This window comes from Leptonotus elevatus, chromosome 17 (genome assembly GCF_054856555.1).
Source record: "Leptonotus elevatus isolate MCC_2025b chromosome 17, RoL_Lele_1.0, whole genome shotgun sequence".
NCBI lineage: Eukaryota > Metazoa > Chordata > Actinopteri > Syngnathiformes > Syngnathidae > Leptonotus > Leptonotus elevatus.
Genome location: NC_141255.1, coordinates 3,147,797 through 3,166,683, shown reverse-complemented (window position 1 = coordinate 3,166,683; position 18,887 = coordinate 3,147,797). Strand labels below are relative to the sequence as shown.

The following is an 18,887-nucleotide window of genomic DNA, read 5'->3' as shown; positions in this document are numbered from 1 at the left end:
GGTTATCTTAACGGGGCTTGGTTTGTACCGATACATGCCTGCACATATGCGCATACTTGACATTCTTCAGACGCGGCTGCTGCTGCTCAGCCTGTTCTGCCGCCCACCCGTCGTCATGACGTCATCATCGAGAAAGCTTTTTAGGTGATCCCACAACTACTGGTCCTAACGGCACCATTAACGACAAATTTGATTCTATTTAAAGGAACACGTGTGCCGTGCCCAGCTATCGGGATCTCTAAAGAACCGACATGAATGTCTGTGGGATTGTGTACACGTGACAATCTTTCTATCAGTGACATTTAAAAACAAACCTGCGGAATTTTCAGGCAAATACTGACTATTAATATATAATCCAATCTAATCTAATTCATCTGACCATTAAAATCCACGTGGTGTAGTATAATTTACGTGGATCAATTTTGTGTTTGGCACACGCCGAATTAACCAGAGTGAACTACAATAGCATATTAGCGGTAGTTGTGTTTTTCTATCTTCCAAGAAGAAACTCCTCCCTGCGTCCACACCGAGACTTGGCGGAAATGTGTACGGCTTTTGGTCGCGGCAGCCAAACAGACAAGAGGCAAGGGGTGGGGCCACGGGTGGGGTGACACGTACTGTACCCGTTCATTCAGCGTTGAGCTGGGCGGGCGGACGCCACATTTGTCGGGGCCGGGCTGAGGTTTTTTTTTTTTTTTTTTTTCTTCCTCCGCGACGGTTGTGGGAGCATCCGAGTTGGTCGAGGGGGGCGGACGGTGGGAGGAGGCAGAAACCGCAGCTGCCGCACCGCACTGCCTCTTTACACAGGCGCGAGAGGACAGAAGCCAACTCGCGACTCATGGCTACGGTAAGAAGCAGTTTACGCAGCCGATTTTCCGCGGCGAACGGCGGGTCGAGGGTCGAGTGTCGAGACGGGGGGGGAGCGAGGTGGAGCGGCGGCGATCCGAGGCTCGTCGCCGCCCCACCTCGGAACATCTTCGGTTTTTGTCGGTTGTGTGGCTGGTGTGAGGCACCCACGCGCCTCGTGGGACTAATATATGCCTTTAAAATGTTACTCTTTAACACCCTGCGTCGTTTTGACGGCTTTTACGAGTGGTGTGGGTACCACGGAGGGCCGGAGGAGAGAGGGGCGGACGCGGAGCCGCCCGTATCCGTCTTTGACAGCTGAGCGGCGGGCGACTCGAGAAGCAGCCAGCCGCCGGGGGTTAGCTCGCAGTAGTTAGCCACGAGCACACCGGAAGCGATGAGGTTGGCCTTCACAATGAAACAAGCACAACCTGTTTAACGCTCCAGTATCGTTTAAAGTTGTTCATGTTTTATTTTTACGCTCACGTCTTCAAGTTGAGTCCCAGTTCTCGTTTGAAACGTAAGTTAGCCAGCGAGCCGCTTTGCCGTTTCCTGTCAAAGTCGCACCGCCACTTTGAAAGCCGCTACGTCCATAATTATTGATTTGGCTGAACTACGACTATGAATCATAATGTGAGAATAATTAACATAATAATGCAGGCGAAGCGTTCGTTCCGGCTTTTATTTCCTCGACGCTCGTATTCTCTGAACAAACCGGAAATTCGCGTTGTATACCACGTCTGCCTTTATGTATGAGTTTGAATGGGATTATTTGGGTTAAATGACAACTAAAAACCATGATGTGACGTTGCTTATGTTTAAATGATTATGTAACATCTGGTATGCGTGTTACTATAATTACTTTGTATTTTTTAAGATTTTTTGGGGAGACTTTGATTTTAAGTATAATACTATTGGAAACAGGAGTAGAATTCTTCCCATGTGGCAAATTCCCGTCACCGTCACATTGCACCGCCTCCTCAGAACGCATGTGTGCTTTTAATAACCAGAGAGGGGCACTACACGGATGGCACGACATTGAACCCCGACGTAGAAGGGTGTGGCGTTAATAACATGCCACGAGCCAGTGATGGAGAGGCCTGATGGTGCAAATGATCATCACTCACTGGCTGTCATCCAGTCCTGTACGTGAACCTGAGTTTGAACCATGCTAATGTATAGACATGAGTCGCCTACTCTGCTAATTATAGCATGTGAAGTCTTGGCCAAGCCGCTAAAGTCGTGTTTGTACCCTAAGAAGGGCATATTTTTTTTTAAATGTACTGGCAGCAGGATGATGATGTCAGAGGGTTGAGTCACTTTGACAATTTTTAAACTGGCTGTAAATGAATTAACACAAAAGAAACATAGGGATCAATCACCTATCGTAGAACATGATGAGCTTTTCAAATTTACCACATGCAAGATGATCTGACAATACTGTACTTAGAGACAATGTCATGAATATCCCGACAGTACTGCAATTTTCCACATTTCAGCAAAAAAAGTACACTAAAGTGAAGCAGAAGAAAACAACAGTGATCACCACCAACCGCAACATCCTTTTAGGAAATTAAACATCAGATTCTCCTCCCGAGACCTTTTGGCACCAGCCGGCCGGTGTGGATTTCTCAGTCCTGGCCCGACAGCAGGTGTAATTACAGCCGTGCCGGCAAGATGTCCGCCATGCACGCTGCCGTGTTGTTAACATGAGCCACTTTCCGGAGTCAACTCTCAGACATTTTGATAACTCAGGATTAACATTTGAATAACTACTGTAATAGTAGTTTGTTTTTAAAGAAGCATATATTTTAGTTTGAAAACTAAATTTATTTGATTTTTATTAGGTTTTATTATGTACAGCACATTGTTACAGCAGCAGGTGTTTTTTAAGTACTAAAGAATACAGTTGATTTGAATTGTTAACAAAAATGTCCCTAAAAAATACTTGAACTAAGATGTGAGAAAGGAAGTGGGGTAAAACAATTTTCATAAATTCTTCAAAATCAAAACATAAAATATATGTATATATTTTTAAATTATAGCACCATATTATATATATATTATATATAATATAATATTTATATATATATTTTTGTATTTTTTAATCAGATTTTTCATATTTAATTTTTTCCCCAAATTGAGAGCAAAAACAAAATGGAGACATAGCTGGACTTAATTTTATTTTAACATGTAATTGGTCCTTTAAAAAAAAAAGTGGTCCTAAAATTTTATTACGAAAAATTAGGCTTTTATTTATTTTATTTTAACTCATTTACTGCCATTGACGGCTATAAACGTCAAAAAATTCATTTTAACTATTTGTATTAGTTTAACATTTTTTTCCACTTGTGTTGAAAATCTAGATTTGTTTATTGTACATTTAGTTTTGTACATAAAATTTGTGATTAATTGCGAGTTAACCAGTGAAGTCATGTGATTAATTACGATTAAAAACTTTTAATCGACTCTTGCCCCTAATTTTTAATCATCTTTTTTTATTTTTATGAATTTATGGAAGTGAATGAGTTAATGACCAGATTTGGACATTTGTTTCATTGCATACCTTGCACCCTGTTGTCCTTCTTTCGGCCTCAAACTCGTAGCCATTTTGCCTCCAATGCCTCCTAGCTTATTATATTACAAGGCCCATCCCTCACTAAAAGCAATCCGTTTTTCTTTTGCACATGCACGTCATGCTCATTGCTGTCATCTTGGCTTAGCATTTGTCTGACTATTTTCAAGCGGCTCTCCCCCCCCCCCCCCCTTCCCCCCGTCGTAGAAGTGACTTCCCTTCAATCCCGCCGCCGCCGGCTTTCAAGCGTGCTAACACGATCGTGCGAGCCTTCAATTTCCCCCCCTCCGCCGCCGCCACTCTCGCCGGCTTTTGTCCGTCCGTAATGCTCTCAGCCCGAGTGCATCTGTCGAGCTCGGCCGTAGCCCCCCCACACGCACGGCCCCGCCAGGCTGACCCGCTAATGGAGGGCCCGAGGCATCAATGCATGGCCGTTATAGGTTGCAAAAGTACTCAAACTCTCACTGTTCAGTGGCGCCTTGAAGTCAAAATTCGAAACACTCCGGGAATGTGCTTTAGACGGTCTGGATTTTTTTTTTTTTTTAGATGTGTGCAAGTTTCAGCGGAGGATCCATCAAACAGCCTTTCAAAGAGGTGTTGTAATTTAATCCTGCAGGCGACAAGCAAGCAAGCAAGCAAGCAAAACAGCATTGTTAGTTCTGTGGGCAGCGCTTGTTTTGGCGTCGAGCGTTCAGGCCAACCTGCCGGGAATCTGTGCGAGGGGGCGTCGGCAGATACCGTATAACAAACAAGATTTGACAAACGTGCTGATGTCAGGCCGCCCTTGGAAAAATGTAAAAACATTTGGGCAGATAAAAACAGGGACAGCAAAGCATGAATTATTTGCGATCCTTGGAAAGATTCGTGCAAGCAGGATGTGCCAACCTTCTGCTACGGTTTGAAGGGAAATCAGGTGACGCAGAAACAAACCCGCCATAAAGTCCGATTTTATGGACTTTTTATGGAATCTGCGTGTAACGTTCATGTTATTGACCCCAGCTTGTGGCTAAGGCCCGGCTGGATCGCTTAAGAGGCGTCCGTGGTCCCAGAGGAACTGGCCGCCCGATTTATCGTATCGCGTTGGCCCAAATAATAACGCTCCATTACTGAGCGGGATGTGATCTAATTAAACGAGAGGGCGGGGCTGGAGTGCATCGCACGTCACCGGGAGACGACACACATCTGGGTCGGGTTCCGCCAGGCACCTGAGGCTAAACGAGTCCGCCGTTATCCATATTTGCACTTCGAGCCTGAACGGGCGCCGCCCTCGCTTAAAACGGGTCGTAAAGAACAAGTGGCAGGATTTAACGGAAGCCAACGAGCAGTCGGAAGATGTCACGGCAGGATAATTGGTTGGGATCGCCGTTCTTAAATATTCTGGGATTGCTCCTGTGCTCTTCAGAATCGCTGTGAAAACCGGAACCTCGCCGGGGAGCAAGCAGACGCTCGGAGCACACCGTCGGACATGGCGTCCTTGGCGTCCGCGGCGTCCGTGGCGTCCGTGGCCGAATACTACGCCGGCAAGAACGTGCTGATCACGGGCGCCACCGGCTTCATGGGCAAGGTTCTGGTGGAGAAGCTGCTTCGCTGCTGCCCGGAGGTGCGAGCGCTCTTCCTGCTGGTGCGACCCAAAGCCGGCCAGTCCATGCAGCAGAGGGTGGACGACATGATGAAGTGCAAGGTGAGGTTGCAAAAGTTGAGCCCGCCGTCGCTCCAAAAATACTTTTGGCGCCTTGACGCCGACTGAATGGAAAAGTTGACGGCGCACAGGCCGGGTGACGACTGCTCGCCTCCCTCATCTGGTTTAACCGGCTTTGGGACATTTGTCTGTCGAACTTTAGAATCCAGCAGTGGGCAAAGTACTCGCACTGGGGATTTAAAGTGGAAGTCAACCTTAAACTTCGCTTGACAATAATGTTGTACGTGACCTCGCTCGTCGAAACATGAAACATTGTGGAATGTGAGCTATGAAGCCAAATCTAGCCATTTTTTTTAAATCCATCTCAGGGGGCGGCCATTTTGCCACTTGCTGTCGACTGAAGATGACATCACAGGTGCTCAGGCGACAACCAATCACAGCTCACCTGTTTTTCTAAAGCCGAGCTGTGATTGGCTGTTACCCGAGACCCGAGCGACTGTGATGTCATTTTCACTCGACAGCAAGTGGCAAAATGGCCGCCTTCTGATATCGATCAAATCTTGGATTTTGCTGCTTAACTCGTATTCCACTGCCACAATATTTACCAGAATACCGTATTTAGGGTAGAACATATTGTCATGAATTTTGGGGGGGGTTGACTTCCCCGTTAAGTAAAAGTAATATAGATGGACTGGCCATCTGGCATTCAGGGCAGATGCCCGGTGGGCTGGCGTCTTTTGGGGCAGATGCAGTGCTTTCCATTTATTATTTTCCTCCATTTTACTCCCAAGATTATGTGTTAGGCACGGGTGGTCAAGATAACTCAAAATGCCAGGGCTGTTTTTATAAAAAAAAATTGGGCCAGTCCAGCTCTGAGCGTAGGGGAGAAAAGACGCATTGATTCAACTCCTTTATGCCTTTAAATATTTTCTATGTCATGTCATGTGGTAAAAAACGTACAAATTATTTTGGACGTAAGCAGGACAAACAGGTGGTCAGGCAGTTGAGGAGTGGGCGGGGCGGCAAAGCGCGACTCATTAAAGCCCAGGAATGACGTCGGGCAAGTTGGGCCCGCCATCGTTGCTACCCGCTGTCCTTCGATGTATAGTATCGCTCCTTTGCGCCTGTTGCTAGGTAACCGCCACAGATTCCGGGCGGCGGCGGCGGCTCTTTCCAAGCGACACTCGAAAGTATCAGCCCGATCTGAATCCCATTGTGTCGCAACGCGCCGCCCGTGGGCCCTCGCCAGCTCGTCCTGTCAGGCCGCTTGACGGAGGAGGCGTCGCTCTGCTTTGCGGAATGCCTTTCTGCCGCCAAACCCGCATACTGGAGGGCTCTGTGCTGCTGCCGCGTTGGTAGGAGAGGTGGAATCTTTTGAATTTAGCGGGGCTGAAGTATTTTCGCAGATCGTCTTCGTCCTGCCGCCGGCGCCGACGAACGTTTTGCGTTCCTGAAGAGGTTAGCGGAACGGCGGCCATTGAATAATGCATTTGGCTGCGCTCGCGGCGTGACGACATCAGAACAAGGAGACTCGGTGGAGATGCAAGCCACGTTGCACGGCCGCAAAAGGTCGACGCGCGGATTGCCGGCGCCGTCGGGCGGCACCTGATGCGGATCCTGTTGCATGTGACGAGAGAGTAGTTCCTCCCCGGAGAGGCGGTTTAAAGGGTGCCAGGTGCGCGTCTGTGTAATTAGGCCGCAAATTATCTCCAGTTTCGGAAACAAATTGGCACACTGCGTGTCGCTGGTGGAGCTATTAAGCTCCGGGCACAATTGTTACCGCTCTCCGCACCCACATGAGGTTATTTCAGGTTAATTGTTAGGATGACTTTCACACCTCGCGCTTGCAACGTCCTCGGCCTGAGATCGGCGTGAAACCCGACTGGAATGAGATCCCACCGGCATTTCAAGAAAACCCGTTATTTACGCCTCTCAAAAGAGAGGGGAACGTCCAAAGGCCATCTTGAGCCCATTTTGCTATCACAACTCTTGTGACACGCTAAGCTGAGATTCTTTGGCGCCGTCAGTCGGGGGCCGAGGACAAAGAGACTGAAAGCCGCTGGAGGAAAAACCCGTTCTGTGTGCTCACCTCGTAACTCACCGCGGCTGTCAAGACGGCGACCTTTTAAGCGCTTGTATTGTCAAAGTAAAACATTTTTGACTGAGAGGTTGGACGTGATAAGAGATGGCCACTTAACCCCGACCGCCTTCCATACTTAAGAGTAGGATGACGAGAGAGTTATGTAATGTAGGGGGGGGCAAAAAAATCGGTTCTCATAAGAGTCACGATTTCTCATCGAGTATGATTCGGAATTGATTTTAAATGTCGCCAAATTGATTAAATTTAAATTAGCTTACATTCTCTTGCCCTTGTCTGTGTGTGCCTTTATTGGGAGCGCTGTTCATGTTGTACACGATTTGGCCACTTTGGGGCAGTGTGGTTCCGCACGTTCTGATACACTGTTAAGTTGTAGCCACATTACAGAGTAGAAGGAAAAAGTCATGATCTAGTTATGCCAGCAAAAGTCTTTTTTTTTTTTCTTTTCTTTTTTTTTTGCAGCGTGGGAAGAGCATAATGAGTAATGTTAAGATGCTTCTCTGTAAACATTCCCGAAGCGTTTTGTATGAATATTCGTTCTTTTGAGTGATGAAAGTGCCGCGAGTAGGACGCTAATTAGCATTAGCGAGTCAGACTGGAGTAGATCATGACGATTCTTTGCACATCAATAAATTGAAGCAGAAATCATTGTCAGTCAAATCGTTCAGAATGAGAAATCGATTCTGAATCGAACCGCAGGCCCAAAAATCGGAATTGAATCGAATCGTCAAAGATTCCCACCCCTAATGTAATGCCCAAAAATGCCCGGTACACAGAAAGAACAAATGGTTCTTCTTCAGAAATGTCTGTATCCAACCACTTTTCTTTTCTTTTTTTCTCGACGTAGTATGAAGGAATTCCAATAATATAGAAATCACACGATGGGCCATCACAACAACCACAAGTCGACTACTGAGCGCACATATGCAACGTGATCACCTGCAACCAATGATGTAACGGGGGCATATCGTGACGAATCTTTTGAGTCGGGTGTCTTGACCTCCGCCAAACTCCTGGGGTTCGATCGAACCCAGATCGACATGCGCCGACTTTGTCGAAGGCCCGCGCGAGCGAGCACGTGACTGCAGGGGCGCCTGTGTGGCGCTATTGTTTGTCAGCGACTGGCACCAAAGAGGCCCGTTGGCAGTCCCACAGCGTCGCCCTTCTCGCACAAAGGCCGTCGTTGAAGCCCCGCCGTCATCCCCTCCCTGCGTGACCCCGATAACCCGGCCGTCATCTTTGCGGACGACTCCCCTTGCCGCTAAGCGGACGACTTGCGGTGGGCAGAATTTGACAAATCGCCGTCTCGCGTTTTAACACGACATGCCGCCCCGCCCGCTCTGTGCCAGCTGCTGGCTCGCAGAGCCGTAACGTTAGCATTGCGTAGCACTCCTTGTGCTGCCGCAGCAGCGGGAAAGCGTCCGACTGCTTCACGTCACCCTCGGCAACCTGCTCCGCCCCACTGTGTTCACAAACGAATTTCTCAGGCAGAGGCGGGATTGTGTGCACGCAGGGTTCACTTAATCCCTCGCCGCGTGTCGGAATGCCGCCCCGCGGTCAGCCGACAGAAGCGTACACAGGTGTGCTCGTCGCGCTGGAAATAATCCACCGAGTTTCGATGCCGATTGGGATTTAGCCGCCGTTAACTGCGGAACTCATCATGTGACTTTTGAGGGATCCAAACCCTCAAAAGGCCTCTCTCTGTGGTGACGCACTTTTGCTGAAAGGGAGGCTGACTCACCTGTACCAGTGATCCGAGAAACACGGTGCTTTCCAGCATTCGTCGCATGCCGCTGAACACAAACCTACTGGAATTGAATGGATCCGGCAGAATGACTCACTGGGAAATTTTGAGCGTTGTGTGACATGTGACTGTTGATCAAAAGGTGCGGTAGTACAGGTGCGCTAACTTTTCCAGCCTCGGGAACCACAATCCATTCCACCAGTTTATTCTGTAGCTGTTATTTACTGCAATAAAAAAAAAAAAACAGCTGCAGGAATAGAGACACGCTAACATCTGACCTTTAGAACCTCACTCCGTTACTGCAGTAAGAATAATAGTTTAATTAGACTTCTTTTGTCTTTACTTCTCAATGGGACACAGGCGGTGCTAATTCTGTCAGCCTTTGTAACCTCATTTTATTACACCTATTGTTCTATAACTGCTGTGATTTTACCATCATAGTTGCAATGGACTTGTGTCTACCATTTTGAGTCTAATTCTCACGAGGATACAACAGTGCTAATTTTTCTAGCATTGGGAACCTCACTCCATTTCACCAATTTGTTCTGTATGTTTTGCCATAATAGTTACAATCATCCTTTTATTAGTCTCCATTTTTCAGGGTGCCAAGACGCTAACATTCACAGCCTGTGGAACTTAGCTCCATTAAATTTCTCTCATTCACTCTCAGCCATTTTCACTGAAGCAACCCCCTTCGCTCCCGGCTGTTTTACTGGATTTTGACTGATTTTGCAAGGCCCACAGAATATTGTGTTCTATTGCTATAAAAACAATGGACCTACTAAAAAAAAGATAAGAGTCTCTACTTTCCTCAGGGGAAAAAAACATTCATTTGTATATGTTTCCTTTTTGCAGCAATTAGCATTAGAATATAGCTAAGTTTCATCCTTATTCACAAACCTGTTCAAAACACTGGCCCTGGTTGATCTCTTATACTCTGCTGCCACCTGCTCGCAGCAATTATCATTAGCATTAGCTAAGTTTCATCCTTATTCACGAACTTGTTCAAAACACTGGGGAAAATAGCTTGTTGCAACATGGCCCTGGTTGATCTCTTATACTCTGCTGCCACCTGCAGGCCGTTTTGGTAAAAACTGGCATTAATTCACGTCCTTCCGCAGGCCCGTTTATGCAGCAAGATGGATGTAAATGATGCTCACTCGTAGCCGTCTGTTGTCCGTCGCAGCTCTTCGACCGCGTGCGGGAGGACGACCCTGATTTCCACCGGAAGATCGTACCCATCAGCAGCGAGCTGATGCAACCGGACCTGGCCATCAGCCCCGAGGACGCCGACAAGCTGGCCGCCTGCATCAACATCGTCTTCCACTGCGCCGCCACCATCCGCTTCGACGAGCCGCTCAAGTAAATATTTGACGTCGCTTTGGTTGGGTCGTACAAGTAAAGAGAAAGCGGTTGATAAAAGAGGAAGTGATGGCAATTAAAGAAATGAATGAAAGGTAGTAGAAGTCACCGTGTCCCGTAATATGGAACAAAACTAATAATTAACAAATAATGAAATACAGGAGGGAAGACCTCATTCCTGGCGACCAGTTGTCAGCAAATAGTTACTTTTAAAATCCAATAATGAGTTAAGTAACTAAGCTACTTTTAAAGTCAAGTAATCCGTAAAGTAAGTATATTTTTCAAGGTAACTGTGGCAACACCGCTTTTGACAGGCACGCCGTGAAGCTCAACGTGATCGGCACGCAGCAGCTCCTCGGCCTGGCCAAGCGCATGCGCCACCTGGAGGCCTTCATCCACATCTCCACCGCCTATGCAAACTGCAACCGCAAGTACATCGACGAGGTCATCTACCCGCCGCCCGTCGAGCCCCGCAAGCTCATCGAGTCCCTCGAGTGAGTGAGCGTGGGAGGAAAAATGTTTGTGATGGGGTTTTTTTAATGGTTAATTTTACTTGATTTTTTATTAATTTTAGTGGTGAAATATTTAAATGCATGGCCTTAAAGGGGATACTTGACTCATTGGGCCATTTTCAGTAGCAAAAAGTTAATATTTTGTCCAGAAAGAATTTGGTAACTTCATTATTTTTCATTCGTGAGCCATGATTGGTCGTTACCTACTTCCTCAGCACAGGTGATGTCATCTTCAGTCGACAGTAAGTGGAAAATTTTGTTTTTAAAGGTTGTACATTAACAATAATGAAGTTGTCAAATTAATTCTGGACAAAATATTAAGTTTTTAATGCTGAAAAGGGCTCAATGAATCAAGTATCCCTTTAATTTTTTATATTTTTAAATGATAATTTTTTATAGTTTTTTATTTAAGGCATTTTTTTCTGCACTTTATGTTTTTGTGTCATGTTTACTTTTTGGGCTTTTTTTAAACTATATTTTAAATTATAAATTTCAATGGCAATGTATTTAATTCTATGGATTTCTTTTCATTTACCTTTATGTTTTAGGTGGCGTTTACTTTTTTTGTTGCCTTATTCATTTTGTGCATTTTTCATTTAATTGTACCTTATTTATAGTCATTAATTTGGTTGACATTCAAATTTTTGCGCTTGAATTTACATTTAATTCTACTTTAAATCTCTCCTAAATAATATAAATTTGGGGCCTTATTAAATTTGTGCATTTTGGCTTTTTTATTTTTTTATTTTAAAGACATATTTAATTTTACTGATGTTTGTTTTTTATAGTTTTTTTTAGGCGAGATTTAACTCATTCACTGCCATTGACGGCTATAGACAAAATTTAATTTTAATTATTTCTATTAGTTTAACATTTTTTCCCACTTTTGTTAACAAGAGTAAGAAAAAAAATATTGTACATTTAGACCAGGTATAAAATTTGTGATTAATCATGAGTTAACTATTGAAGTAATGCGATTAATTACAATTAAAAAAGGTAATCGCTTGACGCCCTAATTTTAATAACCTTGTCTTTAAAAAAATATATATATATGTATTATTTTAAAAAACGAAAAGAAAAGATTAATACAAATTTGGTTTTTGAAAAAATATTATTTTAAAAAAAGAGGCGATTAAAAATTTTTATTTTAATTAATCACATTACTTTAATAGTTAACTCACGATTAATCACAAATGTTATATCTGTTCTAAATGTACAATAACAACTTATTTTCTAGGTTTTCAAAAATGTTAAACTTAGAAATAGTTCAAATGAATTTTTGACATCTAAAGCCGTCAATGGCAGTGAATTAGTAAATTAAATAAATAAATAAAATTAATATTATTGATATTAAGGATTATGTGGATGTTTTGTGCATTAAATTACTTTATTTTCAGCTACATAATAACTTTTCTGTACTTATTAACTTTGCGCATTTTTAAAACAATAAATGAGTTTTCTTCACATGTAATTATGTATTTGGCAGCAACGATCAATTAAATTCCTCCCACATTTGCTTTGGTTTCCAGGTGGCTGGATGACAGCATCGTGGAGGACATCACGCCGCGGCTCATCGGCAAACGGCCCAACACGTACACGTACACCAAAGCGCTGGCCGAGTACGTGTTGCAGCAGGAGCAGGACAAGCTCAACATCGGCATCATCCGGCCTTCCATCGTGGGGGCCAGCTGGCAGGAGCCCTTCCCGGTGAGCCCCTCGCGTGACCCGCCGCCGCCGCGTTCAGCGGTGTGGATATCGATCTCGTAATCCCGCGCGGCCCCCCCCGGCGGGTTTTATTTTAAATGGCGCAGGATTACGGCTTTAATTGCTGCACATGCGGGCCGCAGAGCAGGCGAGGGCGCCGCTGTGACAGGGAGAGTTCATTCGCAGGCCATCCGAGAAGACGCTTAAGCTGCTTTCATCCGTCCAGACATCTTCTCCGTCCGTCGCCAAGGCTTTCCCGCCTGTCTGCTGGCGGGATTACGCTTGCGACAGAATTTCAAACGTGGACGAAGGTAGTCGAGTGGTGTGTGTAGGCTTTAAAAGCAAGTTTCGTTGCGCCTTTGTTACCAGCTCGTAGACCAAGCAAACAAAATGTTGTTTTGGAAATGATCGGCGCCATCATGGTCTAAACATGAGATTTTTTTTTTTTTATCATGCTGCCATGCCAATCTAATCTGCCCCATGGCCTTCGCCATGTGCTTCACAGTTCTGCCACCTGGAATTTGGAGTGTTTTATATATGTTTGATGTTAACATTTTTCCATCTTCTGATTCGTCGGCCAGAACAAAACAGTCACAGTCAATATTGACCGAACTGCATTACATTTAATACATTTCGTATTTCTATTGGGGTGTCAGGCGAAGTTTTAATCATAATTAATCGCATGACTTCAATAGTTAACTCACGATTAATCACAGATTTTATATCTGTTGTAAATGTACAATACAACGTACAATTTTTTACAAGTTTTCTTACTCAACAAAAGTGGAAACAAATGTTAAACTAATAGAAATATGGCTGCATCTTTGTCATTGATTCAGTAATTTAATAATAATTCATAAAATACTGCACTGTAAAAAAACAAGTGTGATATTGATTTGTGTTGTGTTCGTTTTTCTGCCACTAGATGGCATAATTGCATTTGTAAGACGTTGGTGACAGCTCAGTGCATTTTTCTTTTCATATTAAGAGCTATCTAATCAATCAAATTTTGCACATTTTTAAAATTGTCAAATACAACTTGACCCCAGTCTCCACAAATATATGCATTATTATTAAATGTATTACTTTGAAATTTTGACGTGGACGTGTTACGACTGGAATTCCACCAGTAAGGGGCGGTCATTAATCACGCGTAAAAATTTTTTTAGTAGCGTTAAAGGAACTTTAAATTAACTAAAAATTAATAAATTAATTTTGACACCCCTAATTTGTCATTTTTTCATTGATTCTGAACCGCTCAGATGATATATCACGCAACTTTTGTATAGTATACCTGCTGCTTTCTATAATTAAGCCAAGAACCATAAAAAAAAAACCCATTAATTTTAAACATAAACCTGCGTCAGTGTGGACTTAAAAGAGTAGGCGAGATAAAAATAAGTCTTGTCCATCTGTTGTCAGTCAGCTCGTGTTCACATCGGCCTTGCTTCCGTTCCCGTTGCGCACATTATTAGACGCGACACAAGCCTGACTCCGCGTCGGGAGTTCTTGATGCATTTTTAATGAGGTCTAATTGGCAATCACGGCGGCTGCTTCACCCGTCGCAGGAAGTAACGCGATACCGCCGGCACACACGCACGCACGCATTGTCTGTCTCCTATGACGTCATTGATTGAGCTCCTGTGTTCTCTCCCCAGGGTTGGATCGACAACTTCAACGGGCCCAGCGGCGTCTTTATCGCCGTAAGTAGGACAGCCTTGAAAAAACGCCACGTACGCACACGTCGCATACAAAACATTTTTGTCACGTGTGCGACAGGCCGGCAAGGGCATCCTGCGCACCATGCGGGCCAACAACGACGCCGTGGCCGATCTGATCCCCGTGGACGTGGTCATCAACCTCACGCTGGCGGCAGGCTGGTACACAGCCGTGCACAAGTTGGTTATAGTCCGCGATGCGTTCAAACACCCCGTCAAAGTGCGGAAAATCATAATAACCACTCTTTCCGCACTCCCTCCCCCCCGCAGACCTAAAACAGCTCTGGTGTACAACTGCACAACCGGCGGCATCAACCCGTTCCACTGGGGCGAGATAGGTACGTATTTTAAAGTGCAGGTGCATTCTATTTTTAGCTCTCCCCAAAAAATGTCCCAGCTGGCTTTGGGAATTGCGAAGCAAAGGTGGGATTTTTGCGCCCCCTGCTGGGCATCGGGAGCAATTGAAAGGATGCTCATTTAGTTTTGAATTATCAAATAAAAAATGATGATGCTTCTCTAATAAGCTTATAATGATTGTACATTTTTATTTTTATATTTATACTGTTTTTTTTTTTTTTGAATGTCTTTATTTTTGTTTTATTACAAAACATGCCAAAAGATAATTAAGGAATTGGAAGGGGTCTGTTGTGAATTTTTATTAAATGTACAGGGTGATGGAGCCCAACTGTGAATAGTAAAAATATGTGATTAACTGACAATCTCTTATAATAAAACATTTTGAGGGGGGAGAATTGTGAATAGGCAGGTGTGTCTGCAAAAAAAAAAACCCATCTGTGAATAGTTAAATATGCAAATGCCGAACCATGAATATGCAGGAGTCCACTTTAGTAAGCAAATTTAACCAACTACATCTTTACAATATGCCTTGTGTCGATAAAAATGGGATGAGTGCTCACAAAAAGGACCACGTGCCATATCATGGATGTGCTAACCAGAGTATTATTGGATGTCATGTCATTAGACTGTCAGATTAGCAGGCGTGCGGGCAGGATATCCGGCTGACATCGTGTCAGCAGGGAGGCAGGCAGGCCTCCATCTTTTTCTGCTTCCTGTCAGATTAGCGAGCACGCTGGAATTGCTAGCAGATGGCCGGTAGCGGGATTAGGCCTCATCATCACTCATCATCATCATCATCATCATCATGCGAGAAAGAGCAGCTAGCGTTGTGGCTATTGTGCTCTTGTCTTGTGTTAGATTTATTTCATGCGCATCTTGGAGGGCCTCCAGCCCGTCGTTCCCTCGCATCTGGTCATCTCTTGATCTGTTGCCATGGCAACAGAGGCCCGCTGTTGCGTGCCGTGATGTAACGGGCCGGCAGTCACGTGGCTCCTCCGCGGGGCCTCGCTACTCCTAGGAAGTGCTCATCCTTTTTTTTTGTGTGTGTGTGTGTGTGTGATGTCCCCCCCCCCTCCTCAGAGCACCACGTGATGTCGACTTTCAAGAGGAACCCCCTGGAGCAGGCCTTCCGTCGGCCCAACGCCAACATCACGTCCAATTATCTCATCTACCAGTACTGGATCCTGGTCAGCCACAAGTTCCCCGCCCTGCTATATGACTTCATAATGCGCCTGACCGGACAGAAGCCGCTGTAAGATGCCTCCAGGTTCTAGCTGACGCTTAAGGCATCGGGGGGGGGTCAACGGCTCTGATCCCGTGTCTCTCGTCTTCTCAACCAGGATGATGCGAATCTTCAATCGGCTTCACAAGGCCATCAGCCTGTTGGAGTACTTCAGCAGCCAAGATTGGGAGTGGAGCTCTGAGAATATCAGCATGCTGATGGCGCAGATGAACCCGGAGGACCGAAAGGTTAGTGTTCGCGACACGAAAAACAAACAGGAAGTGAGATGAAACGGAATTCTCGTATTCAAAAAAAAGTCTCAAGAAACCATACTAAAATAAGACGCTGGAAGTCCACCATTTTGATTTTCAAGCCTTTTTGTGTGTGTGTGTCTTTTTCAGACGTTCAACTTTGACGTGCGCCAGCTCAACTGGCCCGAGTACATCGAGAACTACTGCATCGGCACCAAGAAGTACGTCCTGAACGAGGACATGTCTGACATTCCCGCCGCCAGGCAGCACCTGAGGAAGTAAGTTACTCGAAGGGGGAAAAAAAATGTAGCAGAGGTGCAGTAAGGGAGTGTTGTAGTGTGCAGCAGCAATTTTGAGTTGGTTGCACCCTCTGCTGGTCGATTTTGCTTACTATTTTGCTGAAAAATATTTGATCAAATCTTACATGTTGAATCCATTAAAAAGATTCATATATTTATTTTTTTTAATCGGTATTGTATGTATGATAACTTGGCCAACAACATTCCCGTTTTGCAGATTGCGGAACATTCGCTACACCTTCAACATAGTGCTGGTGATCTTCATCTGGAGGGTCTTCATCGCCCGCTCGCAGATGGCGCGCAACATCTGGTACTTTGTGGTCAGCCTGTGTTTCAAGTTCCTGTCCTACTTCCGCGCGTCCAGCACCCTGACCAACTGACGCCGCTTCCTGGCCTGGACTCGTGCGGGACGAGGCGGGCGCGCCGGCCGCGAGGGTCCTCAGAACCCGTCCACCCGCGCCCACAAAGTGTCATTGATTATTTTGTTTTTCCTTCTCTTAATATATGCAACAGAACGCCTTTTCCCTCGCCGCCCGCCGCCACTCTGCATACTTGCCTTCTGCTTCTGTTACTTGAAACGCGACGTTGAGTCGAACTTTTCTTTTGTGGGACTTTCGAGTGTTGGTGGATATCTGCAGGTCTTCTATAACGTGTACCTACTGCCTTTTTTTCAAGATGACTCCACGGAAAAAATTTGACTTTTTTTTTTTTATCATCCCCAAAATACGATCCGCCATCTTTCCACCCCCTTTTGGCTCTCTTTGTAATGACACTGAGTTTACTACTTTTTCATCTTTGTACTTGAGCTTAGCGCGGGAGACCTCTGCGGTGTGTTATATACAAAAAAAAGAGAAGGGTTCATTTCTTGAGCCCAGCATTTCCCAACACTTCCTGCAAGAAAGCACACAGATCGTTACAAAGTCTCATTATCGGCTTTCTTAATATGGGTATGCATTTGCGTTTAAGGGAAATTAATACAATGTTGTATGCTAATGCATCTTTCTCTAGTTAAATAGGAAAACTATGAAGGGTTAAAGTAGAGAAAAGCAAAAGGGGGGGGGGGAAAGTACTCAGTCATCGCCATTGTCAATTATATGTGGAAAAAATGGAAGAGGGACTAGTACAAATCTCTGCGGCACATCGTCATTGCGAGCAAATAGCAATAGGGCCACAGCATGCATCTTGAGGGACACCTTTCTGAATGGTTTTGTGCGAGAACATTTAAGGGACAAAGCGTGCATCACTGAGAGACACCTTCAAAGAATGCTTCCATATGAGTAAAGCAAACTGGGCTAAGTACGCATCTCTGAGGGACACCTTCAAACATGTTTAAACTTAACCCGTTTCAAACAGGACCTACTGCCATTCTTTTGAGTTTCCCCTTTGTACGTGTTCTTAATTTGAAAGATGTGTAAATAGTTATTCTTATAAAATACCAAAAATCATTTGAGAAATGTTCTAAACATGTCTTACTAAAAACAGTGTTGTTGACTCGTAACGCATAAAAGCGGTGAGCCATAATGAGTTTGGGATGTGAAGGGAACAAAGGGACAAAAGTAAAAATGTATGCAAAGTCTGTTTCTGTGTTGTGATGTGAGCGCCCTCTTCATTTCCCAAAGAGGATTACGAGCCAAAATGTCGTCTCGGGCGCGCTGCAGGCCAAGCAACTGTTATTGACGACAATGACTTGATCGAAATCATCAGATGTCATATTCACCAGCGTCTGTTGTTCCATGCTTCATTAAGTGTGAAATAAATCAGACGACAGAGTGCACAAAGTTGCAGTCCACTTTTGTACCGGCGGACGCTACATTAGGAACACCTACCTGCCTTATATATATAATGTCATTTTTTTTTAAATGGCAGGTTTATATATGTATGGTTTTCATAAATAGGTGCAGGTGTACCTAATGAAGTGGCCAGTGAGTGTATTGGTGAGATTTTTTTATTATATTTTTTACAGATGGAGGAAGTTTTCCTAATAAATTCCTAATCTGAGTGAAAACGAATACTAATCCACGTTAATAAATGCAATCAATGAATACAATGTGTTTTAATTAATTTTAAAATGTTTAAAATCCCCAGTGTCCTTTGCTACTGCTCCTGGATATTTTGTTAATGTTTTCCCTAATCAAAAACAATTACAATCATTTAATAAAATAATATATGTAGCTTGTTAAAAAAAAAAAAAAAAAAAGCGTAATTTGATCATAACATGCTGCAGGCTAATAAATTACATTTTGTACAAACGCTGCATACTTTTCCCCCCATGCGTGTTCGTCCTATAGATTTCCATTTATGACTGTTTAAAGCAAATATTGTTACACCATTAATAAAAAACTTTAACGCGTTTGAAGAAAAATTTAAGCGTATCCACATAATGCTTTTGGCAGTGGTTGAGCTTGTTTTGGGGGTTTACGTCCTGACGTCACAGTTGTACGTGCAGCGTTTACGCAGATTGGCCAAGAGATGGCGCTGCTCCCACGCCCTTATGACGTCCGTGTTGATGTTATGCGTTATGAGTCTATTATTATTTTTTGTAACTAACTCGAAATTCGAA

General features: G+C 44.4%; 1 protein-coding gene across 1 annotated transcript; it reads left to right on the top strand.

The window, feature by feature from the left end:
- The first annotated feature begins 666 nt into the window (after nucleotides 1-666).
- LOC147159260 (fatty acyl-CoA reductase 1) lies at nucleotides 667-17,903 on the top strand. The gene is made up of 12 exons (XM_086060064.1): nucleotides 667-847; nucleotides 4,824-5,102; nucleotides 10,089-10,264; nucleotides 10,579-10,758; nucleotides 12,306-12,483; nucleotides 14,139-14,183; nucleotides 14,260-14,378; nucleotides 14,469-14,536; nucleotides 15,636-15,807; nucleotides 15,896-16,025; nucleotides 16,179-16,306; nucleotides 16,545-17,903. Exons 1-12 carry the CDS (start codon nucleotides 839-841, stop codon nucleotides 16,705-16,707), a joined length of 1,647 nt encoding a protein of 548 aa, XP_085916190.1. The 5' UTR covers nucleotides 667-838; the 3' UTR covers nucleotides 16,708-17,903.
- The last annotated feature ends 984 nt before the right edge of the window (nucleotides 17,904-18,887 follow it).